A 27,459-nucleotide genomic window follows, 5' to 3' on the forward strand; every position below is an offset into this window, starting at 1 on the left:
GGGTCACACTATAGTGGGGAAAAGGCCATATATATCTTTCAGTAAAATGTGTTTCAGTGAATTGAGTTTTCATTGAATTGTGCTTTCAGTGAATCTTTTCCCCACTGTTGACATAGCATATGTTGGCAAAAGCTTCAGCAATTTCTGCAGCTCAGATTGTGTAGTGGTACATTGTACTGACTATGGTGTACAGGGCTCTGGGTTCAAGACATGGCAGTGCTGGTAAGTTTGTTGCTCTTACTCATGCTTATACCCACACTAATTTTTTAAAAGAAAAGATAATGGGGTGATAGGAAAGTGATGGAAAAGGGGCACGCAGAGGGAAGAACGATATGAAAGCTACGGATGTGCAGGACAGGTGTACAGGAGGTCCATAGCTGTCCATTTATTATACAGCAACAGCTGTGCATTTGTAAGAATTTGGAGGTAAGTTTGGACAATCAGATCCCAGAGAGAGGTGAAGACAACAGAAATGTGTTTATAAACCTGCTTAACATAGCTGAACATTGCTAACTATTGCTCACAGTTTATTCTCCTAATATATCACACTAATGACTTTATTTATTAAGTGCATATGATTTCCATTACATGACATGTCTGTATGTGCTTTCATTACAGTAGCAAGGGGTGTAACTATACTGTAGGGGACACATGTATACATGGGTGTTTTCACATTATATGCACTCACGCATCCATTTTACACCAGCTACAATACCCTGGGCGACAAAAATAACTTACTGCATATTTTAATATGAACATAGCACTATAACACTGCTTTCCCATGTAAATTTGGATTGCCTGTTGTATTACTCAAAGTGTGTACACCAGCATGCAAAGCTGGGACTTTGACCACCACACTATCTTGGTTTGGGGATTTGATCTGGATATTTTTATTTATCACTTATTGGATATTAATATTATATTACTATATTAAATGGAGAGTATTGAGGTTTTTGGCCATGTCATTGAGGACTGCAGTCATGACATTATGGCATACATTTCAGTTTCATACTTGTATCCTTCTGAGCATTAATGCTAATGCATAACCTGTTTTCTAGCAACTTTCTGTCTGTCCTCTGTGCAGAGGGGATGACACCAGTGCTTAGGCTGTGGTTGACTACACTACAAAATGGGTCTGACAGCCCATGCCTGTGTTCATGTAGGATGCAGCCAGGAATGGTATCAGGCCTATGGAGAACTCTATGTGTTGCCTTTGAGAGGGCATTACAGACCTGCTTTCTGATCATGAGGAAAGGGAGGCAGGTGCTGTACAAGAACATGTGTACCTATGAGGGGACAGGGGGTGATGTTTACACTTCACCTGTCAGCAGCTGAATGCCTATATCCAAGGCATATGTGTATGTGGTGTTATTGACCACCACTACAGAGCAGATATGTGTGTTGCCTCTGGAACTGCAGACACATGTCTGGAAGACCTAGTGATTTGCCTTGGTGGATGTCTCCAGTTTGCACTCAAAGACAGCCTTAGGGTACATCACCTGTGACCTTACTTGTTTGTGCAGAACAAGGTGACATGGCTTCCAGTGTGGCACCTTTTCCTTCTTTGCCCATCCTGCAATTATTGCCACCTATGATGGTAGCTATGTATTGCTGCTGTCCACCACAGGTGTTCAGCCTACCTTGAGGGGTTGATGGTGTCCTGTCGAGTATTGCTGAGGCCATAAAGCTATGTAGGTGCCCACACAGTATTGTGGTATGGGCCTGGACACTGCTGCTAGTTCCAAGATATGGGATGCCCTTCATGTGGGCCTTGCCCATTTTCCTTGCCTGTGTGGGGGACATTATGGAGATGTGGGGGCTACAGCTTCACAGACAGTAGGTGGAAATACCTCAGAGGACAAGACATGTGGAGACAGCCAGATATTATGTCATTAGTGCTGTTATACACATGGAGGATTGCTGGATTGACAGGGTTCATCTGGACATGCATTTGGGTGACTTGACATCTGACAGTGATATGCCTCTGACATACCTCTCAACTGGCATATTGTCCACAGATTAGACATCATATCCTTCAGGGATGTTATGTTTCAACAACACATGTAACACCAGTTACTGTTTCAGTTTGTACCACCATTAGATGTCCTGCACTCATTAATTACCAATGCATTCTAGTTATCATGCGGATTATGGTTCCACACCCTAGTAATTCTGTGTAAATCTGTACATGTGACAGTTATGTCTGTCTAGCCATTGTGAACAGACTGACAAGATTGTGTAGCAGTGTTGTGTGTAGATGTTTGTTGGGCTGGGTATAGAAAGTGGCAGATGTGAGTGCCACACATCCTTTACCTATCTGACTCTGCATGCTACTTCAGCTGCTGGCGGTCTGTCATGTCTGTATGCTTATAGGGGCTGACTGTGAAATGTCCTGTTACACCTCAGGATTCCCAGTACACTGTGAACTGGGCCAGTATATGTTGGTGTAGTGTGTGACTGGCAATCAGGGTATGTTTGTTCAGACAGTCGTTCTACTATAGAGTTCATTCTGGGTACTGGTATGTTGCTGTGACTGTGGTGCAAATGTTTTTGGGTGGACATTTTTGCACCACTCTTTGCTTTTCACTACAGCTCCATCCCCCTAGTGCATGCTATATTTGAATATACATGAGTAATTGCCCAGAGGTGATGTGGGGGAGTGTCATGTTGGTCTTACTATGCTTCATAAAGTGCTGGGTGACATGTTTGGCAGCTGTCAGGGGATTTCCATTCTGTTTCATCACTGCGGTCATACCTCTACACTGTCCAAAGGCCTAGACACAGTCCAGCTGCATGGCTCATATGTTTGGTCTGTTCCCCAGACAGTTGTTGTCCTTGGCTAATCAGTAGGATACTCTGGGGAATGCAATCAGTAAATGCTAACATCCATTGGTGTTACTGACTGTCAACTCTGGATGAAACAAAGGCACTGGCATATTTTGTGCTGCAAACAATACATGTGGAAGCACCATTACCCAACAGCCTTGGCCCAACCTGAAACAGTCTGAAAGGGTGTAGTATTTTTCCCCAGTCCATCTTAACCTTTTCAACCAGAAGGGACAGTTTTTTTTTTATCTCATGTCTCCATCCATGTTTTACCTAGTGAGAGTCCCAGATATTTTGGAATATTTTTTCTGCAATCCCAAGAGACATCTATCTCCTATTAATTTCCTGATGCTAAGTATAACTAATTTATGGTTATTGACTTGTGGCTAGTGCATTGACACTAATCTTCCCTCCATTATATATTCTATATCACTACTAATTAGTAAATAGTTATCCATAAATAAATAAAGGGTATGGTGAATCCCAGCGCACTTTGTCTTTTCCACTGAGAAACTCCTTATTCTATAAGTCAGCTCCTCCATAACTAGTAAAGATAATCCTGGAAATACCTGACAACCTTGTCTAACCCCCCCCCCGCCAATGCTTCCCCACTCTGCTAACCCTACCTACATTTATTCAAACTCTAAAACCAAGCTTTGGGTATAACCACTCTAGCCCCTTAGGGTACACCTCTTTGAAACCTCTCTCTTTTAATAATGTAAATAGAACATTTCAGTTAACAGAATCAAATGCCTTTTATAATGAAAAAATATTATCCCTGGTCCATTTTGCCCCCACTAATCTGATACAGATAGGGTACTATATTTCACCAGTTCTTGGATACTGTCTTGCCGAAACAAACCCATTTTATTCCTCTTCTATGATATGGGAGAGTATTGTCTGCAGCATTTTAGCTAGTACTTTTGCCAGTATTTTAACATCAATATTTAATAATAAAATTGGTCTAAAATTATTGATTTGTAGACAAGCTTCTATAGTTTTTCATGATACCACTATAACCACTTCACTGACTATTCATTTATGTCACCATATTTTACAATATTATTATAAATAGTAACCAAAAGAAGGTGTTATTTGCTTTTCTATTCAACTGTAGAATTCCTTAGGGAATCCAATTACCCTAACTCCTTTACCTGATTTTAAACCACGTTTTGCTCCTTTAGGTTATGATATTATCCCAGCCAGTTTTACTCCTTCTTCTGTAAACTACTTGCTAAGGGCAGCCATATAACATTGGCTACCATCCTGGTCCTGTCTGCTTGAATGTAATATTAATGAAAGGCCACCATGAAATCATGATCTCTTTTTCTTACTGTTCATTCCTCATCCCAAACTCGATTTACAGTATTAGCAATAATCTATGTCTTAAATGCCCATGCAATGAGTTTCAGACCCCCCTCTCTAATTCCCCCTTTGCATGTTAATAACTAATCTTTAAAATCTGAAAAAAAATCTCAAAAGAGTTAACCCTGCATCTTTTCCTAAATGAACGCAGGTTACTGGACTGTTTTAAGAACATTATATGGAAGCAGTGTTTTAGAAAGCTAGGATTTTTTTGTGTGGGAAATACATTTTGATACTATAGTAAGAAATCTTTTTTTTTATGCTCTTGATATTATTTTCTGTTAAAATTCTTAGCCTTTCTTCTATGTCTCTGAAGATGTTAGCTGTTTGGCTAGGTTTCTGTGTCTGCTTATAGAAGTGTCAATACCGTGTCTGTTGCTTTATTGTTCCTTATTACTATTTTTGTATAAGTAAAGCAATTTGCAAAAACATCAAAGCCTGAGTGTTGTAATGCTGTATGCATTCAGTCAGACTCTGCAAGGATGCATTTATGGCTCTCCTACAAATGCTGCAGGTGAAATTGCTCAAGCGTCAGTAGCACACATCAAAAAAGATGAACACCATAATGGCAAATGCCGTTTCCCATAGGAAATCGTTGCTGGTGCAGTCTCTAGTGTTCGCTGTTAATGATTCACTTGTTTTAGGATATGTTTCCCTTTTTTGAGTTGGTGTACTATGGATTTGGCATATGTAAGTTCAGGTGGTTCGGGGTGTTGCCCTCCAATACCACATCAGGGTTGGTCGAGGGAACTTGCCCCCCTAAAAAGCAAAATTAATATTTTCATATGTCTGAGTTTCAGATATTTTTTTTCATCTTTATGGCTTTGAGGAAGTCTGCATTTCATATAAGAACTTGTATTTACACAGCACTATTTGTTTTCGAATACCACTGTACATCCTTGGCCATATAAACAGCAACATCAACATAGTTTGCAGTAATCAGCCTATGTTGCAATTAATCCCCACAGGAAACACACAGCTGTACCTAATTCTTTAGTTAGTCAGCACCTTTGGTTTTCTTGTTTGAGGCATACTGTATGCAGGGCTGTCAGTGATAAATTTAATATACTTGGGATAGAGTGATACAGATATTTAATCAAAATTAAAACAAGAAGGTAGCAAATGTGAACTTTGATGAAGGCATTATGCTGTTTTCACCGTGATTAACATTTTTCTAGGTCACCACGTAGTATGTTTTCTAAGTGTCTCTGTTTTCGCGCGCGTGTGTGTGTGTGTGTGTGTGTGTGTGTGTGTGTGTGTGTGTGTGTGTGTGTGTGTGTGCGTGTTTGTGTGTGTGTGTGTGTTTATTGATTTAAGTCAATTTTTTAACCAGGTAACTGAGTTTGTTGACAGACCTTTTTCAGTCATGACCCCGGCTCATAGGAGCCAACAGAAACTATTTGCAGACAAGTTTACAGAAATGCAGGGAGATCAATATATACAAGAGCTGGTACATTGTAATGATAGATATGCAAAGAAAATATGAGTGAAAGTTATGTATATGATATGTACAGAAGCCTTAAGTACACTTACATTCATAGCACAAACATTTTAACATATTCATTTAGTTTTGCAAATAGCAGGATGAGTTAACATGGATAAGTGGACATTTTTTTTTATCCGTTAGTCAATGTCACAAGCAAGTACATCAATTTTCCCTGAGTAGATGTTCTTTTAGACTGGTTTTAAAAGGTGTTAATTCTTTTTGATTGGTGTCTTGAGCAGGTAAATGATTTCTTGTAGCAGGTCCTAGTCAAGAAAAGGCTCTTTCACCAATAACCGATATGAAGGGTCGTGTAGCTAAGATATATAAAACCTCCACCTATTCCTTAGGTTTATGAAACCATTGCACATCCCTTTTCCAAAACATTGTTTGCACATATTTTCATCTTATAAATTGAGTTAAAACCTTTGGAGCATAAGTGTGAAATTTCACAAATAAAGAACATCAGAGGATTAAATTTCTTTATATTAAGTTTTATAGTAGGGATTATTTGGTGTCCACTTTACATAAGAAGGGTATGGCTTGCAGCACGTTTATGGAGTCTAATAGTGCTTACTAGAAATATATTGACTCTTTCTGATCCCGGTGAAAAGACAATGGTGAGTACAGGAAGGTTTCCAAAGAAATCCCCAGCAGATTGCAACAGAGGAGTTACAATAGGCAATGCCTGGAGAAAGCATATAATAGGGAAGCTGCAATAAAAAGGGCACCCTTGGTGAGACAGAGCCCTCCTAGAAGGAGGAGAAGAAGGTGGAGTGGGACAATTGGGAGGAGGAGGAGGAGAAATATTTTCTGAGCAGCTGAGGAGTATATGCTTTGTTATTACTTTTTTCTAATATTGTAAAGATAGTTTCATGTTTTGAAAAGTGGTAAGATTTATTTTTTTATTAAATATTTGTTTACTGGGAAAGTCCAACTTGTAACAAGCCAATTTTCAGTGAAGGCCTGCGGAGAGAAAAACCCTCCAGATGCATGTCTTTGTAACTTGGGAGAAAACTGGAGCACCCAGAGGAAACCCACATGAACACAGGGAGGACATGCAGATTTCACACAGAAGGCACTCCAGCTGAGAATCAAACCAGAGAACCTCTTGCTGTGATGCAACAACACAAACCTCTGCACCACTGCATTGTCTAAAGGTCTGTTGAATGATAGTTTTTTTAGACAGGTATTAAATCACAGAAGAAATGTTAAATGTTCATTGATGAATATAAGGAGTTTGCAGGTCCATAGTCAGGAACAAGTGGCTTGGAGAGGTACTTTCAGTTGAACTTGATATATGTTGTTGTTGTCTTTTGGCTTTTCCTGGTTATGGGTCACCACAGCGGAACTCCTGTCCGCTAATGATTGGCAATAGATTTTGACAAACGCCGAGGTGCCAGCTCGACGTTCAACCTTCAACAAAGGCACGCCCATTTACGCATGTCTTTCGAACGCCCACCCAACCGTGGGGAGGACATGCCAGAAGGCTGTGAGGCAAAACGCTACTGCTGCACCACCGCAGATGTTGAACCTGATGTATATGAATGTGGAAAGTATTCCATATGCCTGTTTGTTTCTTTGGAAGGAAATAATAAAATCAATGGCTAGCTGTTTGTCAAGAGGTTGTGGTATACCAGCCAGAATAAATATCTGACTTAAGTGTTGACATATCCCCACTGGATTTTCTGCATGGCAGAGATTAAGTGTAGCATTAGACAGATTATTGAAACATGCTGAAAACAACAGAAATGGGGATCTTCTCACCTCAGTGCACATTCTTCAAAAACAGAAATTGTTAACATGTTTTGTTATGCCTGACATCAAAAACAAGATGATGTCTCTGAATCCTTAAGGGAGTCAGAAGCTTGATTCCTCTTCAATTTTGGTACCCTGGACCCAATGAATAATGAATATTTAGTTATACAATTTGTAACTGGAAGGAGTCCAGATGAACCAAACGCCTATTTTCAGTGGTGTCCCTGGGAGAAATCTTGATGCAACACTATTTAGATTACACGGTACAATAAAACTTAAATAGAGTCATGAGTTTTAAAGTTGCATATTCAAAAAACAGCAAGAAAATTGTAATGAACAACTGGGATATCTGATGTAGTCAATTTAAATGTTGATGAGTAGTTTCATTGTTTTAAGAAAGTTTTTACACTGATTGGTTCCTTATAATTTTTTGGTGTTTCTTTGGGACTTGTTTTTTTTTATAGTAAGTCAATTCTGAATCCCATTTATGGTCACTTTTGATCATTTTTTGTCAAGTGTTTTGTGCTATGGAAAAGTAAAATAATACTAGCAGAACAGCCTGTTTCTTCTAGTTAAAGTGTTTTGTAATTTCTGCAAAATATTTATTTGTGTTTTTTCCACCTTTAGTCAAGTTAAATGTGTGATAATATTGGTGGACCCTAGTATTGATTGCCAATATTTTTAAATGAACTTTATTAATTTTCCATATCTTAAAACATGAACTTATGCATATCTATAAATAAATTATTCACAAGCATTGCATTAAACAATTTTCTCATATGCATTTTTAGCTTTTATAGCAAACTCTCAGTTTGCTCCCATGTACCCCTTTCATTTGTTGGGTGTAATGAACCCACCTTGGTTTCCCTTGGTCTAATCCTGACACACATTCAGGGCCAGTGAGGAGATTAAGGATATTGCTGCAGTATTATAATAATAATGGTACAGTCTTTTGTGTTTTTGTCCTGACATTTGCAACCATTTCCACACACCCAGGATGTCCTGCAACAGACTTACAAATGGTTGTTCTACTATATTGTCCAGTCTTTGTGATAATTCAGCCAATCCCTCTGCATTACCCCCTCACTCTGCTAGAAATGTACCATGAGGTGTGCAAACTTGTATACCTTCTCTCAAGATAGGCACTCCCATTCTCCCGCAGATGCTCAGGTCACTAATTGAGCCCAGGTCACCTGACTACTAGTCTGGCTTTATCCCTCTATGCTGTGGCACTAGTTAATCTTATTAATATATACAGTCTAAATTCTATTGCAAGTAACTCTGTACACCAAATAAAAAATAAAACAAAAACTATTTACAGTCTATATTTGCTGTGTCATGTTTCTTTGTTTCATTATTATCACCATCAAGAAAACTAGCAACTTTAATAAATTATATGTTTAAATGAAAGATTTATACACATATTACTATTTTTTTGCAAAATATTAATGTTTCCTGATACTGCAAAAAAAGCACCTATTTGAAAGGAAACAGATGTTCTATTAAGCTTATACCTAAGCTATGGTGACTTGATGGGTAATAAATATTGCGTTACTTCATAAGGGTTGCAGATGGATATATCCTTGCTTAGTGAGTGTGATAAACAAAAGTTGTCAGAGAAGTTAGCTATTCAAAAGTTACTTTTGGCACCACTAAATTCAGTGGTCTCACAGTGCCAAGACTCTCCTTTATGTTTGTAGAAAACTGTAGTAAATCCCATTAAAGGAATAGAAAAATACTGTGTAAAACTGCATTGCCAATTAAATGCCCCCCCCTTACTCAGGGTATTCACTGAATTTATATGAATATGTTCCATGTAAAATTAATGTTTCTGCTCACAATATGCAGATTGACAATAACAGTTAAATCTCTTTCTCAATCAGGTTACAGCAAATAGGAACATTGTTGTAGCTGGTCGAAAATCAACTGAAGCTGGAAGAGAAGGACGTAAGTATCCAACACCTATTTTAATGCCCTTAGCCTTGAATATTTGTATTCAGCTCAGTTAACACATCAGCTGCACAGACAAGGGCGGAGTCTCAATCTACGTTAACAACAAGTACAACTCCATGTGGTTAAAACAAGATGATGCCCTGAAATATATCAGTGTGCAAATCACTATAGACAAAGTCCCATATTATATTCTAGCAAGCTATAGGTCGCCATCTATGTCCCTAGAATCCAAGAGCTCATACCTAGACCTAGTAGAGACATTTACTGTTAAACCAAATCCCCTATTCATGGGAACCTTTAAATACCCCTCTATAGACTGGGAAAAATATGCTGCCAATACCCTTGACCAGATAGTGCACAGACCCATCAGAGGTTCAGACATAATGAATCTGGTACTCATCAATGTGGGAGAGTGCTGCACCTCCCCAATCCCTGGCTCATGTCTTGGTGAGCCCAGACCACAAAGCTTTCTCCTTTGGAACAAAAATCAACTCAGTAACCCCAACAAAACCTGTAAAAGGAACACCACACTACACCCTATTAAGTGATAGTTTGTCAAAATTCAATACCCTCACAACCCCAAGTTCACAAAAACCTATCTGGAATTGTTCAAAGAGACCCTGTAAAATCATATAAATGGCTGCATAGAGGCAGTTATACCTATTAGAAGTAAGCCTAAACACACACTCTAAAAACAAACCACACTGGTAGAATCCTAACCTTAACAGAGTATTCAGCAACATGAAAAAAATCATGGCTAAAATCAGGAAGAGTAACTCCCATAATTATAGAAGCTCTCTAATTAAACTAAACAGGAAACTAAAAGGAATAATTAATTAAGCCGAAAAAGGCCAGTTATGAGGTCAAGATAGCCTCACAGGCTAAAGCCAACCACTAGGCCTTCTACTGCTATGTCTCAAAACTCAAAGGTAGTGCACATCAGTGTGCTGAATTGGTGGTCACTGGTGTCACCTTCACTGAGCAGAGTGACATAGTGAATTTGCTGGCTGACAAATTCAGCTTAAGCATCAAACTCCGCTCCCTCTCTGCCACCTTCCATGAAATATCTACTAACATAACCCCTCCCCCACTATTAACAGGCAGCAAGTTCTGGTGGCACTCACCAAGGCCAAAAACCCTTAGTAGGCTGCAACAATATCTCAGTATGCCTTCTAAATGGCTGGAAACATGACTTATCTGGACCACATGAGCCTCTTTTCAACTATAGTCCCAAAACAGGCTTTGTACCCCCAAGGATGGAGGACTGCAGCTGTTATCCCACTTCACGTGGGTGGACCATCAACCGACCTGAAAACTGCAGTCATATTAGTCTGTCTAGTCTAATATGCACAGTCATTAATGAATTATCATGGAAATGATTGACAAAGATATATTCAACCTTCAGACACTAGACCCAACCCAGTTTGGCTTTGTCAAGGAAAGATCACACCTAATAAACCTGGTAGATGTCTCTGAGAAGGTCATCAAGGCACTGGATAAGGGATAAGCAGTTGCATACTGCCTACTTGGACCTTTGGACCTAGCTAAGGCATTTAATACAGTGTGCCACTTAGGTATAGTTGACAAACTCATCAAACTGGGCATAAACCCCTATATAATTTGTTGGATTGCCAGCTGGCTCATAGACAGGACCCAAGAAGTCATGATTGGTAATACCACCTCCACCAAGAGACTGGTTACTAGTGGGGTATCTCAGGGCTTCATGCTGAGCCCTTTCTTATTTGGAATCTTCTTAGAGAAAAGGCTAATGTTAAGACCATTTAGCTGACCAAGTTCACATATGACTACAAATTGGAAGCTATCATAGATTCACTCATGACACAAACATCTTACAAGATGATCTAACACAGACAAATGATTGGTGCCAAAGTCAAGGACTAAAACTCAATGCCAAGAAATGCATTGTACTGCCTTTTGGGAAAACTGACACCCAGGCTAATTACTGCATGAATAAGAGACCCCTAACAGTTGACCTGGTAGTCAGGGATATATTAACATATGTAGATAGTAAACTGACTTTTGACCAACATGTGGTCAAAGTAATCGTTCTGTCTCCCACCTTATAGGTATGGGTATGGTGTCCAGGTCCAAGTGGGTATGGCTTCCAGGTCCAAGAAAGTCATAGTGCCAACTTACCTGGCCCTTATCAGGGTCATCATTGAGCATAATGCCCTCTTTAGCATGTACCTGACCAAACATATATAATAGGTGGAACACCCACAAAGGTTCCTTACCTGTAGAATCCAGGGTATAAAACATTGTCCTATATGGATCACCTTAAAGTTCTATCTCTCCTCTGTCCCTACAGATTACTGAGAGGTAATCTGTGCCTGGCATGCAAGGCATCTTCAGATCCAGCTCTGATGGACCTTTTGCACATATGCAAAACAAACAGCATCAGAACCACTAGATCCAAGGACTTAAATTATACTTGTGACATAATAAGACATGTTGGTGAGACAGATGTGTGTCTCAGAAGATCCACATGCTCTGGAACAGGTTATTCATCCATGTGAAGCAGAGTGTATTCCTGACCCTACTTAAGCATAACACTGACTATTGGATGGGAAATTGAAAAAATTCATCCTGGGTCTGGTCCCAATGTCTCTGATAGACAGAGGCAAACAGTAATGCTCAAACCAACATACCCCTCATCCCAACATAACCTCTAGAAACTTCCTAAGTATGAACCCCCCTCCTAATATACACCCATGATACATGGGTTGGATTGCATGACTAGGGTTATAAAGGCCCTGGTAATAGTTTTCCTAGTATATAACTATGAACTATGAATCTATAAGAAGGAAAAGAAAAATGAAATCTGGAAAAAAAGAAGCAAAGAAAGGAAAGCGGTAATACAAAGATACTAAGTGTTAATGTGAAGCAGTAACAGATCAGGTAATTAGTGTTGTAAGATGGTGAAAGCAGAAATTATATGTTTAAGCAAACAAACAAATTTATTGAGTAACATGTAGGTTTAAAAACAAAAATTGAGCGCTTTCATCCTCCCAAATCCAGGACTTCATCAGGATTATTTATTTATTTTTTTTAACAGTAGAGACTTCCTTATATAGTAATAAGCAAATAGTTGGCAACAAACCAACATTTGTCTTTAAGACAGGTCCCAATCACAAAGCAGAATGTGAAGATGTAGAAACCAAAAGAAATTTAAATCAAATGTTAAAGGAACTTCTAAATGTGGGGCATGTTCTCAATGTCCCCACATTTTATAGACAAATAAGCTAACACTGGAAAATTAATTAAAATCTGTAGTTTGGTTTGCTAGTGGAAATTGCCACAAAAAGAACATGTTTATCTTCCGTTTGTGGCAGTTGTCCTGTGTTTTATGTTGGCAAAACTGAAAGGTGCCTTAGGAAAAGGATTTATGAGCACCTAACAATATCAATAGGCACAATGATAATAACACTCTATATAGGCATTCTCTAAACTGCTCAACCTTTAGAAATGTTTATTTTGCAATTCTTGAATATATTCAAGGGGACCCAAGGGGGGGGGGGGTGACATGAAAAATAAGCTAGAGGAAAGGGAAGCTATTTGGCAAGTTAAATTAAATGCACATAGTTTCCCTGACATTAATGATAACATTTCCCTTCAACCATTTTTTAAACAAGAGATCCATGCAGCTTTTATAGTTAAACTTTTAAAGTTGTTTATATGGCAATTCCCCTTTTAGGTTCATGATGTGTTTATATGTATACATATATATTTTTTAGTTTGCATTTTTTTTACATCATTTTACAAAGGGGTATTTTATGGTGAATACTTTTAACTGTGTACTGTTTCTTTAATTCAAACTGTGATTGCAGTCATTTAAGGGTTTTGCTTATTACTATATAAGGAAGTCTCTACTGTTAAAAAAAAAATTCTGATGAAGTCCTGGATTTGGTAGGACAAAAGCACTCAATTTTTGATTTTAAACCTACATGTTACTCGATAAATTTGTTTATTTGGTTACATTGTGTTGGCGGATTTAGTGACTACCAGTTTGATACATTTTTCTTGTTGGTAGTTTACTGTTCTATTGTATACCACTTTTGGTTTAGAAATTATGTTTATTATAAACAAGATGTTGGCACTCCCCCGCACTCCAGCCGAGAATCGAGCAAGAGGTTCTCCCGTTCGATTCTCGGCTGGAGTGCAGGGGAGTGCCTTCTGTGTGGACTGTGCATGTCCTCCCCGTGGTTGGGTGGGCATTCGAAAGACATGCATAAATGGGCATGCCTTCATTGAAGGTTGAATGTTGAGCTGGCACCTCGGCGTCCATCAAAATCTACTGCCAATCATTAGTGGATTGGAGTTCTGCTGTGGCGATCCCTAACCGGGAAAAGCCAAAAGACAACAACAACAACAACATAAACAAGATGTTTAAAAAAGTAGTGTGTTGGAAATGAAGAATATTCAGAGTTTGATAAGAAATGAAGAAATTAAAATATTAGAAGATGGACGATGTGTAATATAAGAAAAGAAGAGAAATGTCTAACATTATTGACAATCTATGCATACACAAATATGACAGATAGGAAAATATGTCTGATGTCTAAAACATTTCTTTTTTTAGTATTTTTATTATTATGATAGGAGACTTTAACTCTATTTTAAGGACAGAGAACAGGAAAGTAACACAAGATGTGACAATAATGAAAGACATAATAAAATGAAGAGCATTACAGGTAGGGAAAAATGGAACAGGCCTATCAGTGAGGGATATTTAAAACAGATTATACAGTGTATTCTAATGGAATGGAAGAAATCGAAAGAGGTGTGGAAATGATTGAGTTTTCTAAGCATGGAGCTGTGTGAGCAAGAACAGATGAGAATAAAGAAATAAAAGAAGAACAAGGAATAGAAAGATGAACTGGGGAAGTTAGTAGGGCATATGAAATGAAGTTGGAGAAAATGAAATTATGGGAAGAACATATGACAATGAATGAATTTTATTAAAATGATTCCGTGTGGTGGGTCGTTTTTAATGAAAAGCATGATAATGTGGTTTTAATGGTGGAAAATAGAATAAAAAAAAAACAAAAATAAAAAGTAATATAAAATGATGGAAGAGCTTCAAGTAGAAATAGAGAAAAAAGAAAACAGAATAAGTAGGAGAGAAATAAAGTTGCATGACAAAATGAGAGAGAAAAATAAAGCTTTATTATTTAGGCAAAGATTTTTCATAAAAGGTAAAAAGTCGAGGTATTATATTTGGAAATCAAGTGATAATAAAAGAAGGAAGTTGGGTGTTTGTATAATGGTTAGGTTGTTTACCTCATAGTTGCAAGGTACAAGGCTTGATTCTCACCTTTGAAAGGGAAATTGGCTAGGCTTAAAATGACCCACAAAGGTAGCTAGCCTAGTGTGAACCTGCAGACCTATGAATGGATGTGATTTATCATGAACAGGGTGATGTGAGATATAAACAAAAAGAAATAATGGAAGTAGTGAAAAGATTTGTAACAAAGGTGTGTGAAAAAAGAAACTGAGAGCAGGAATAAAGTCTTAAAAATAACTGAAGTTACTAAGGCAGAACTGGAAAAGGAGACTGGTGTGGAAGTAATGCAGAAAGTAATAAAAGAAGGAGAATGCAGTCAGCACTGGGATTACATGGACTAAATTATGAGGCCTACAAGTAAATGAAGATGGAAGAAAAAGAGATTTCCTGTAAAATATTAAGTAAATGGTTAGATAAAGGGAATATTACCTGAAGAAATGTGTAGTATAGTGATAACATTTATATGGAAAAAAGATGAAAGGAACAACATAACAGACTGAAGACCTAGAACTTTAGGGGACATTGATTATAAAATATTTATGAGACTAATACAAATAAGGATGCAAAAGAGGTTGAATAAATTAATAGGAACTGGTGTGCTTGATTTAAAAGGGAGAAAAGTAAAGAAAATGTTAATATTAAATGAAATAAGTATGTGTTTCATAGAAAATTTAGGTAAGACTGGTTAGATGTGATGCAGTGGAGGAGGAGGTTACTAGGCTAATGGCCTTGGGGCCCTCACAAGCCAAGGCAAGAGTTTATCCCCAAAAAGAAGTCTCAGTCAGCATTTGTCACCCCTGTCAATGAGGGACACAGGTGGAACCCCTGGGACAAATTTGTGATTTCCCATCAACTCATCAAGGTTGTGCTTGAAGAGGGTCAGCGAGGTACTCTGTTTGACATACATGAGAAATCTATTCCAAAGACGAGGCAGCTTCTGGGAGACAAACCTGTCTCTCCAGCAGGTATTGTTCATGTCGCATATTAGATTCAGGCCTTTTGAGTGGGTAATGCACGAGCAGTTAGACTTATGAATATGGAGCATCTCTAGTTGGGCAGGGTCCGAGATTGCCTTGTAGGTGAGACAGATCACGTCTGAGCAACCCGTATGATACCGAGTAGCATGATAGTAATTTGAGCCCGTCTACACTGGACTGGGGTTGGAGCCCATACCTTCTCTTTGTGTAGTATTAATGTGGCCTTTCCATTTGGTGCAGATGTTTGGAGAAGTACATACAAAACAGGGCATTATACTCAATTATTGGTCTAATGAGGTAATACTATAGAGAGGCAATAACCTTTTTTTCTGGATGCAATCCCTTTACTTATGAGATGAACCAAGTAAAAGGCTTTTCTGACCACTGCCACTGTATGATGGTTGAATGTGAGATTGTTATCAACCTGAGTACCCAGGTCTCTCACCACAGGTTGTGTGTTTAGGGGGTTGTCATTGATGTGGAAATCTGTAGGGGCTGTGCTCTGCCAAATGGTATGATAATACATTTTCTTTTGCATTTAACTTGAGGCCATGACTTTGGCACCAGTCATTAGTTGCTATGAGACACTCTTACAGTATATTGACATCATTTGGGGTGTCAATGACAGCACCCAACTTACAGTCATCCACAAACATGGTCAGCCACAGGCCTTTTGTCTTTGCCTGGACCTCTGAGAAGTAGATGCCCAACACTAGGGGTCCCAGGACTGATCCCTGGGGAACTTGACTAGTGACAGGTCTGCTGTCCAAAGTGGAGGTGCCTATTTTGACCTTGAGGGTCCTGTCAGTGACCCAGTTAGCCACCCACTTGATGAGATAGGGATTTATGCCAAGTTGTGTTAGCTTTTCAATGATGCCCGAGGCATTTGATAAGATAGGTCATGAAGCAATATGTGAATTAATTGAAGCATATGAAATATATAAAAAGACTGGAAACTGTATTTATTTGTTATGAAAATTGATGGGGGAAATTAATGGTAAATGGATGGCAGGGAAAATAGATCAAAGTAAGAAGAGCAGTTAATCAGGAGTGTCCATTAAGTATGCTTACTTTTATACTACTAATGAATGTGATTATCCAAATGTTTATGTCAGAAATGCATGAAGTAGGTTGGAAAACAGGAAAGGAAACTGAGATGCCAGTATGTCTGTCTTATGCACGTGATTTGGTTATCATAACAAAAAATAGTAAATGGGTAAATGAACGTTACAAAAATTAAAAGGTTAATAAAGAGGTGGAGTTCAGTCATACTAAAGGAAAAGTTAAGAGGTTTGGTGAAATGAAGAAGATGAAGGGAATGTATTATAATATGAAGCAAATTAGCTTATTAAGGATTACATTTGGGGATTATGAAAACATACCGAATTAATAGACTGAGAAACTGGAAGAACTAAAAGCAAGTACTGGCATAGTAGAAAGGTTTTAATTTATCATATAAAAGGTGTATATGTGAAATACATGCATTTTGGTTAAAGTTACTGTTTGGGGGGTTTATATGTTTCTTGGAAATTGGAAAGGAAAGGAATTGCTAACAAAATTGTTTCAGTTTTATAAGGAGTTCAAGATTGAATCCTATTAAAAGATAAACAATATACAAAAAAGAGGGGTGTTAGAACTACAAAATTCTTTTTATTTTCATTTTTGTTATTGCCAATGAACCCATTTGGAATTATTAATAGTGTGAATAATAAGGACAATAAAATGCTGAGAAATTGCTATATGGGAAGCATAAAGAGATATGAAAATATGTAAAAAGGAAAACAAGAAATGAAAAAGAGATTATGGAAAGAAATGAATATGTAAATAAGGTAAAGTCATAGATACTAAAAGTTGATGAATGTAGTGAAAAAGGGAATGCGTGGGATGAAAATATTATGCATGATTTTTTCTTGTATATCCACTGAGTAATTTATCAGAGGGTGTTAGAAATTGATAAAACAAAGAAGGAAAAGACTTCAAGATTTCTGTGAAGCTGGGGACATTTTGTGGGTGATTTCATTAAACAAGTTACCTGTTGAAGGAAATATAGCCCTGAGCAACATCCTACCATCACGCAGAATGATACCATAGTACAAGCAGAAAATAATTGATTTCAACAATTGGCTAAGTTTCTGGTGTCATTCTAAGGGGATCCAGTATCTGTCTGCCTGGGATGACATGAGTGACAGACCTCAATGCTTTGCCAGAGATGGCCTGCATCTGTCACCCTTGGGCTTCTGGATACTGGCCAAGGCTCCTGCCACCTCTATAGTACCTTTTTTTAGGCAGTGTTCCAAAGAGCAAATTACCACCATAACATCTACAAACAAATGCAGTCTGAGGGTCATGCTGCTCAACACTAAAAGTCTAAATCTCAAAATGCACTCACTCGAAGCACTCCTTAAAATGGAGAATAACATTTGTGCTGTAACAGAGCCCTGGTTCAAGACAGCAGAAAGCATACCTGCACTACCAGGCTATAACTCATTCCATACCTTTCAGCCCCATAACTTGGACCAACGCTCCAAAAGCGGTGTTGTTTCCATGTTCATAAAGGATGCGCACACCTCCAGACTGGTAGCCCAATATAACACATCAGATATACTTAATTCCAATGCCCTGGACCAGCTCATTCTCACTCCCACTAAAGGTGGCAACAACCTTGACCTGGTCATTACTAACAAGGGCGACCATTGCTCTACACCAATAGTCAGCTCCTCCCTGGACAGATCCGACCACAAACTAATCACATTGGAAATCCACATCCCTCACCCCCCCCCCCCCGCAAAGGTAACCACCATGAAAATCTTTTCCAAAGCTAACTTTGAGCTGCTAAAAACAGAGGTGACTAAGTTCATGGCACCTATGCAAATAGAGAATAGTTGCGTGACCGCAGAAATATGTACCAATGTACTGTATGAGCACATACACAAATGCAAGGATCTCGCCATACCCAATAGAACCAAGACTCTCTCCTCCAAAAAAAGGAAGCCAATCTGGTGGTCCCCTGCCATAAACAAACTCTACAACCAAAGGAGGAAATTGATGCGGAATAAGGTGAAGTCCCAAGACTGGAAAAACTCCCTTATCAGCCTCAACAAAAAGTTGCGATCCCTCTTCAAATCCTCTAAAGCTAGCTATGAAAACAGAATTGCACCAGATAGTAAAGACAACCACAAGGCCTTCTATAGTTATGTAAAGAATCTCCACAGCAATACCCAGATTTGCTCTGAGCTACTGCACAATGGTACCTCCTATACCGAGCCAACAGATATTGTGGCCTGCTACAGATCACCCTCCATGACCCAGGACCACCACCCCACCTTTCTGGAGACACTGGAAAACATGAAGGTCCTACTGAACACCCTGATATTGAGCAATTTCAATTATCCTACCGTTAACTGGGAAAACTACTCAAGTACAAATTCCCAGGTCCAGTGCTTCCTGGAATTTATCAACTCAAATGCCCTGGATCAGCTAGTAAACTCCCCTACCAGAGGTGAAAACATATTGGACCTGGTCATCACCAACATGGGCGACAGGTGTCCACACTGGAGGTCAACCCATCACTGGTTAGATCAGACCATAAACTAATCACTCTGGATGTCCACACCACACCACCACCTCCAACCAAGGAAACCACAGTGAAAAACTTTTCTATAGCAAACTTTACCTTACTTAAGACAGAGATGGTAAGTTTCACAGCCCCCACGCTAAAGGATAACAGTGTCCAAGATGCAGGAACCTTTACAAATGCACTCTATGAGCACCTACAAGGATGCATGGATCGTGCTATCCCTAGCAAAACCAAGACTCACTCCCCTAAGAGAAAGAAACCAGTCTGGTGGACCCCTGCCATAAACAGGCTATACAATAGAAGGAGGAAACTAGTTCAGAAAAAAAGCAAATCACAAGAAGGAAATACATCCCTGATCAGTATCAGTAAGAAACTAAGGTCCCTCATAAAATCCTCCAAGGCTAAATTTGAAAGAAAAATAGCCAAGGATTCGAAAGATAACCACGAAGCCTTCTTTAGCTATGTCAAGAATCTAAGTGGCAACTCACAGATATGCTCTGAGCTAGTGCAAAATAGCACAAAATATACTGAACCCACTGATATTGCCAACATCCTGGCAGATAGATTCAGTGCAAACTTCACCCCCTCTCACCCCCAAAAGGGCCCACAACAATACCAGAAAAGTGTAGTGTCCTGGAAATCAGAGACGCAAAGGTGAAAACAGCCCTTTCAAAATCCAAAAGGACAGCATCAACGGGGCCAGATGGTGTCCCAGGCTGCATCTTCCATGAACTACAGAACGAACTAACCCCCCACCTAAACACACTGTTCAACCTCAGCCTCTCCACAGGCTACGTGCCCATAGAATGGTGCACAGCAACAGTTATTCCACTCCACAAAGGAGGGGCCACAACTGACCCTGGTAACTATCACCCCATAAGCATGACTAGCCTGGTCTGCAAGGCTATGGAGCGCATCATCATGGAACTCATTAATAAAGACATTGGGAACCTCCAAACACTTGACCCAACCCAGTTTGGCTTCGTTAAGGGCAGATCATGCCTATTAAACCTGATTGACATCTTCGAGATAGTCACCAAGGCCAAAGATGAGGGGACGGTAGTTCACACAGCCTACATTGACCTTGCCAAGGCTTTTGGCAACATTCCCCACTTGGGAATTATAGAAAAACTCACCAGCCTGAACATAAACCCCTACGTCATGAGATGGGTTGCCAACTGGCTTACAGACAGAACTCACATGGTAAGAATAGTGGGCTCCATGTCCGACTGTAAACCATTCACAAGTGGTGTCCCACAAGGCTCGGTCCTGGGACCCCTACTGTTCGGCATATACTTCTCAGCAGTACAGGCAAACACAGGAGGACTATGGCTAACCAAGTTCACCGATGACTGCAAACTGGGAGCCATAACTGACTCTCTGGCTGACACAGACATTCTCCAAACGGGCCTTACTGAGATGGACATCTGCTGTCAAAGTCATGGTCTCAAGCTAAATGCCAAAAAATGCATAGTCATCCCATTTGGGAAAAACAAAACACCTATGAATTACCACATAGGTGGCAGCCCCCTTAATACAGAAGAGGTAATAAGAGATCTGGCGACCCAGGTAGATAGTAATCTCTCCTTTGACAACCATATTGCCAAAGTAGTTAGGAAATCCTCCTATGTAGCCCATCTAATTACTAAAGGGTTCGCATCTAGAAATAAAGAGGTTATAGTGCCCCTCTACTCGAGACTCATCAGACTCATCATAGAGTACAATGCCCCATGTGGAATGTACATCACAAGACACTTCCAACAGCTGGAAAGACCACAAAAGTAGCTCACCAATAGGATTACTGGCCTCAAACATATGTCCTATTCAGCCTGACTGGAAAAACTCCAGCTGTACTCAGTTGCATATCGCTTACCCAGAGGTGATCTCTGCCTGACTTACAAAGCCATGTCCAACTCAGAATTGATGGACATGCTCCACCTAATGAAATCCAAGTCACTGCGAGCCACTCGCTCTAGTGAGCTAAACCTCACCACAACAATAAATAGAACATGCTGGAGGGATAGAGTCCTGTCACAGAGACTCCCCATGCTTTGGAACAAAATTCCTAACTACATTAGGCAGAGCCCCTCACTAACAATCTTCAAGAGAAACCTTGACGAGTGGATAGGTAACAGAAAATACACCCCTGGGATCACTTCATTGGATCTTCTTGACAGAGGCTCAGTTAATTAATCAGTGGGGCGGCGAAAGCGGACACACTCTGGCTAGGATTATAAATGCTCTCGGGCAGATAGCCTAGTACCTACCTATGAACCTATGAACATTATTTTATTTTATTTATTTATTGAAACGAGTGATTCCTGATTAGGTTCCTGTAGCTTATCTATGAATTTGGCACAGTGCATAGGCATGGAATCATCTGCATATTGGACAATAGTGGCATGCTTGCTTGCTGAGTAGAGATCATATATAAATATGCAGGTGGGGGTCCTGCATCTGGCCACCTGGTTGATGTGTCAGTAAAAAGAATGGCAGTTTTGTTTTTTGTTTTTTTGTTTTTTTTTGCTGTTGAGTGAAAGAGCTGAGTGGGGGGCATGGAGTGCTAAAGATGGGTAGTCTGGGAAGGGTTGTTCTTCAAAAAATATTTGCATATTTGCAGGTTGGAAGTATTTTGATCCTCATAATTGCATAAACCTAATATATATTTTTACAAAAGTTAGTAGCATATATAGAATATAGGTGGCCACGGTGGTGCAGCAGTTAGCATTGCCACCTCATAGCAAGAGGATCTCCGGTTTCATCCTTGGCTGGGGTGCCTTCTGTGCGGAGTCTGCATGTCCTCCCTGTGGTCGCGTGGGTTTCCTCCGGGTGCTCCAGTTTCCTCCCACATCCCATAGACATGCTGTAGGTGGATTGGACACTCTAATTTGGCCCTAGGTATGAGTGCGTGCATGTGTGTGCCTTCTGTGGAAGGTTGGGCGCCGGGCTGGCAACTCAACACCGTAAAACTCCACTGCCAATCATGAGCAGACAGGTGATCCGCTGTGGCAACCCCTAACCGGGAAAAGCCGAAAGAAGAAGAAGTAGCATATATAGAATCTTGGGGGATTTCTGAAAGAATGTATTTTGCACATCAGCAAGCCAGAAATGTTTGTTTTCAAAATGTTTTGGTCTGTCTTACACTCTGAAAAGCACAACGACAATATACATATTACAGTGGTTAACAGTGTATATTTTAATTGTCTTTTCAGACATTAGACTTACTCTCTTTCCGTGTATTTCTGCTGATCTAAAATTTTTATTTTTTACAGGCTGAAACAGATACCTGAATGATTAATGCAGCACCAATGGGTGTTGTCTTTTAGAGTCACAAAGTTTTATGGTTACAGGGATAAGTGTCATATCTGCTTTGGATATTTTTATGGGCATCCTCTGGTGATTCATGTGGTTTCTTTGAGTGTGTATTGCAGTCTAGGTATTTCCCCTGTATCAGGTGACATGATGTTCTATCGGAGTAGAACAGCTTAGCTGGTAGGAAAATAAATTGTTAACTCAGCAATGTGTAACCCTGCATTTAACTCTGTATGTGGAGTTGGGGGTGGGGATGGGATCATGGGGTAGGTTAGTTTGCTTACTTTTCATTATTAAGTATCTCTTTAAAATCAGAGATATAGTTCAGCTGTCGCTAGACCTTATTCTGCTCTAGCTTGTAGTTATAAAGTAATTTTTATTTTCTTTTAGAATTGAATCCATCACTTTTCTTACTGTTCATTTCACACTAACAAGTCTTCAGCTTCCTGCATCTCACTTACTTTCGTTTTTTTCTGAAGGAGAACAATTTTTATAGAACTTTGCATAGCTATACTAGTCAGTCTGTACATGTATGCTTATTGGTCTGTTCATCCCTAAAAATTGTGGTTTTCTGGCAGATTGCTGTGCATTGCAGTCACTAAATAATGAAAGGATGTGAGTTTCAGACCTCATATCTTTCAGAAAAACTCTAGTTGATGCAAAGCTTGTTATTCTAGCAACTTTCTAAATATAAAAGAGTTTAAATAGTTTAAACTGTTATGAGCTGAGATACATTGTTGTGCTATTACTTATGTGTTTATTCATTTTCAAACATCATCAACATCATCATCTTCTTTCGGCTTTTCCCGTTGGGGGTTGCCACAGCAGATCATCTGTTTCCATTTCTTCCTGTCCTCTGTATCATGCTCTTTCACACCAACTGCCTGCATGTCCTCTCTCACCACATCCATAAACCTTATCTTAGGCCTTCCACTTTTCGTCTTACCTGGCAGCTCCATCCTTAGCATCCTTTTCCCAATATACCCAGCATCCCTCCTCAGCACATGTCCAAACCAATGCAATCTCGCCTCTCTTGCTTTGTCTCCAAACTGTCCAACCTGAGCTGACCCTCTAATATACTGATTCCTAATCCTGTCCATCCTAGTCACACCCAGTGTAAATCTTAACATCTTTAACTCTGCCACATCCAGCTCTGACTCCTGCCTTTTCGTCAATGCTACCGTCTCCAACCCATATAACATAGCTGGTCTCACTACCCTCTTGTAGACCTTCCCTTTCACTCTTATTGGTACCCATCTGTCACAAATCACTTATGACACTCTTCTCCACCCATTCCACCCTGCCTGTACTCTCTTCTTCACCTCTCTTCCACACTCAACATTACTCTGAACTATTGATCCCAAGTACTTAAACTCATCCACCTTTACCAACTCTACTCCCTGCATCCTCACCATTCCTCTACACTCCCTCTCATTTACACACAAATATTCTGTTTTAGCCCTGCTGACCTTCTTTCCTCTCCTCCCTAAAGCATATCTCCACCTCTCCAGGGTCTCTTCAACCTGGTCCCTACTCTCACTACATATCACAATGTCATCTGCAAACATCATAGTCCACGGGGCCTCCTGTCTAATCTCATCTGTCAACCTGTCCATCACTACTGCAAATAAGAAAGGGCTCAGAGCTGATCCCTGATGTAATCCCACCTCCACCTTAAACGTATCTGTCACTCCCACCGCAGTCCTCACCAATGTCACACTACCCTTGTACATATCCTGTACCACTCTTACATACTTCTCTGCCACTCCCAACTTCCTCATACAATACCACAACTCCTCTCTAGGCACTCTGTCATATGCTTTCTCTAAGTCCACAAAGACACAATGCAATTCCTTCTGACCTTCTCTGTATTTCTCCATCAACACTCTCAGAGCAAATATTGCATCTGTAGTGCTCTTTCCTGGCATGAAACCATACTGCTGATCACTAATCATCACCTCCATTCTTAACCTAGCTTCCACTACTCTTTCCCATAACTTCAAGCAATGACTGATCAATTTTATCCCTCTGTAGTTACTGCAGCTCTGCACTTCACCCTTATTCTTAAAGATAGGTACCAAAACACTTTTTCTCCACTCCTCAGGCATCCTCTGACTTTCCAAAATTTCATTAAACAATCTGGTTAAAAATTCCACTGCCATTTCTCCTAAGCACCTCTATGCTTCCACTGGTATGTCATCTGGGCCAACAGCCTTTCCATTCTTCATTCTCTTCATAGCTGTCCTTACTTCCTCCTTGCTAATCTACTTCACTTCCTGATTCACTATCCCCACATCATCCAACCTTCTCTCTCTCTCATTCTCTTCATTCATCAGCCCTTCAAAGTACTCTTTCCATCTAATCAACACACTCTCCTCACTTGTGAGTATGTTTCCCTCACTGTCCATTATCACCCTTACCTGCTGCACATCTTTCCCAGCTCTGTCCCTCTGCCTAGCCAATCGGTACAGGTCCTTTTCTCCCTCTTTAGTGTCCAATCTCTCATACAACTCTCTATATGCCTTATCCTTAGCTTTCGCCACCTCTCTCTTTGCCATGCGCCTTCTACTCATGTCTACTTTCTTCATCTCTTTGACAATCCCACTTCTTCTTCACCAGCCTCTTCCTCTGTATACTCTCCTGTACTTCCTCATTCCACCACCATGTCTCCTTGTCCTCCTTCCTCTGTCCAGATGTCACACCAAACACCTTCCTAGCAGTCTCCCTTACTAGCTCTGCTGTAGTTACCGAGCTATTCGGTAACTCTTCATTGCCTCCCAGTGCCTGTCTTAACTCTTCCCTGAACTCCACCTCACAATCACCCTTTTTTAACTTCCACCATTTAATCCTTGGCACTGCTTTCACACTCCTCCTCCTCCGCTTCTTGATCACCAACATCATCCTACAGACCACCATTCTATGCTGCTTAACTACACTTTCCCCACTCACCACTTTACAGTCTCCAGTCTCCTTCAGACTGGCCCTCCTACATAGGATATAATCCATCTGTGTGCATCTTCCTCTACTCTTGTACGTCACCCTATGCTCCTCCTTCTTCTTAAAATATGTATTCACCACAGCCATGTCCATCCTTTTCGCAAAATCCACAATCATCTAACCTTCTGCATTCCTCTCCTCAACACCATACCTACTCATCACTTCCTCATCCCCTCTATTCACTTCACCAACATGCCCATTGAAGTCCGCTCCAATCACTAGTCTTTCACCCTTGGGTACACTCACCACCACTTCATCCAACTCACTCCAAAATTTTTCTTTCTCATCCATCGCACAGCCAACTTGTGGAGCATATGCACTAACAACATTCATCATTACACCATCAATTTCATGCTTCATAAACATCACTCTATCAGACATTCTCTTCACCTCCAAAACACTCTTGGCATACTGTTTATTCATTTTCAAACAAACATCTGAAATATACACACTCATGACTGTAATTGATGGTCTTGTGTGTGTTTGTGTGTGTGTGTGTGTGTGTGTGTGTGTGTGTGTGTGTGTGTGTGTGTGTGTGTGTGTGTGTGTGAGAGAGAGATATAGAGAGAGAGAGAGAGAGAGAGAGAGCATGTGTCTGTCTTTGTGTCTTTGCGTGCATGTATTTGTGCAGAATGAAAATCTGTCAAATATCCAAACTTTGCCTCATATTTTTGGACTGTTCCTCAAAATTTGTAGTTTTCTGGCAAATTGTTGTGCATTGAAATCACTAAATAATGACAGGGATGTTAGTTTCATACTATCCTTCAGGATAACACTTGCTAATGCCCTGGTAGGCAAGAGTGGAGGGGATGGTGAGGGGTGTGTGGCTTGGGACCTCCCAAAATCTTTCCTTAATTGGGCCCCACAGTTAATAAGGCCATCTCTGAATCCAAACCATTTAGCAGTTCTTTCTGCTACATGCACATGACCTACATGTATAAGGGAACACCCAGCATATCAGTCCTAGTAAGCTAAGGCCTGACTACTAACCAGTAAGATGCAAAATACAAAACAAAGAAACCTCTTTACCTAGGACAGAATATGACATACAAAGGCAACGTATCTTTAGAAATGCAGGAATAAGTATACGAACTATAACTTTAAAAAATTCCAGACAACAGCAAATCACTTTGAAACATCCAACTTTGGACCAGTGGCACCCAGGGAGGCTGCAGCTGTGTTAGCATGATACAGGAATGCTTAATCTGTCTTATTTTTCTGGCAGAAAAACAGAGAAATCATTTTTCAGTCATTTAAATGATGTTACAGTGACTTACAGTAGAAAGAAACTTCTGGAAATCAAGTATTTGATTGTGCCTTCATTCTGTCTGGATTCCTTGCATACTACAGAGCATCTGGGGCCTGCAACACTCACAGAACTTCTGGAAAGCTGCATCTTAAACAAACAAGCTTTAAAGTACCTAAATCAGGAAATGGAACATTTTGGAACAATCAGGATGAGACCCAAAAGGAAGAGATGCAACAGAACCAGGAAAAGAGGCTACAGAGCTGGAATTTCTGCCAGATTGAAAACAAACCCTCATAGGCCTGCACTTCCCTCAATTCTGTTAGCAAATTTATGCTCATTAGAGAACAAGATGGACTTTCTCAGGCTTGACTTCAACACCACAAACAAGGTGAGAAATTCCTGTCTTTTAATCTTCACAGAGACTTGGTTAAGTAACAGGATTAGTGATGGTGCTGTAAGCCTTGATGGTTTCATGTTGTTCAGAGCTGAGAGGAACCTAGCTCTGTGTGGGAAAACTAAGGGAGATGGAGTGTGCATTTTTGTGAATGATAGCTGGTGCAAAAACTGTAACATCATGAATGAACATTGCTCTGTAAATGTGGAATTTCTGATCCTAAAATGCAGACCCTTTTATGTACACAGAGAGATAAATGGTGT

At 39.9% G+C, this 27,459-nt stretch overlaps 1 protein-coding gene across 1 annotated transcript in view; it reads left to right on the forward strand.

Annotated features, from left to right (window-relative positions):
- LOC122808690 (alpha-2-macroglobulin-like) overlaps window positions 1-27,459 on the forward strand; it is a 1,814,690-nt gene that overhangs the window by 773,698 nt on the left and 1,013,533 nt on the right. The window contains exon 13 of the mRNA XM_044079678.1: window positions 9,316-9,379. Coding sequence (XP_043935613.1) covers window positions 9,316-9,379 — 64 coding nt within the window. The remainder of the gene's footprint in view (window positions 1-9,315; window positions 9,380-27,459) is intronic.

The sequence above is a fragment of the Protopterus annectens genome, chromosome 8.part0 (genome assembly GCF_019279795.1).
Source record: "Protopterus annectens isolate FY-2018-M chromosome 8.part0, PAN1.0, whole genome shotgun sequence".
Lineage (NCBI taxonomy): Eukaryota > Metazoa > Chordata > Ceratodontiformes > Protopteridae > Protopterus > Protopterus annectens.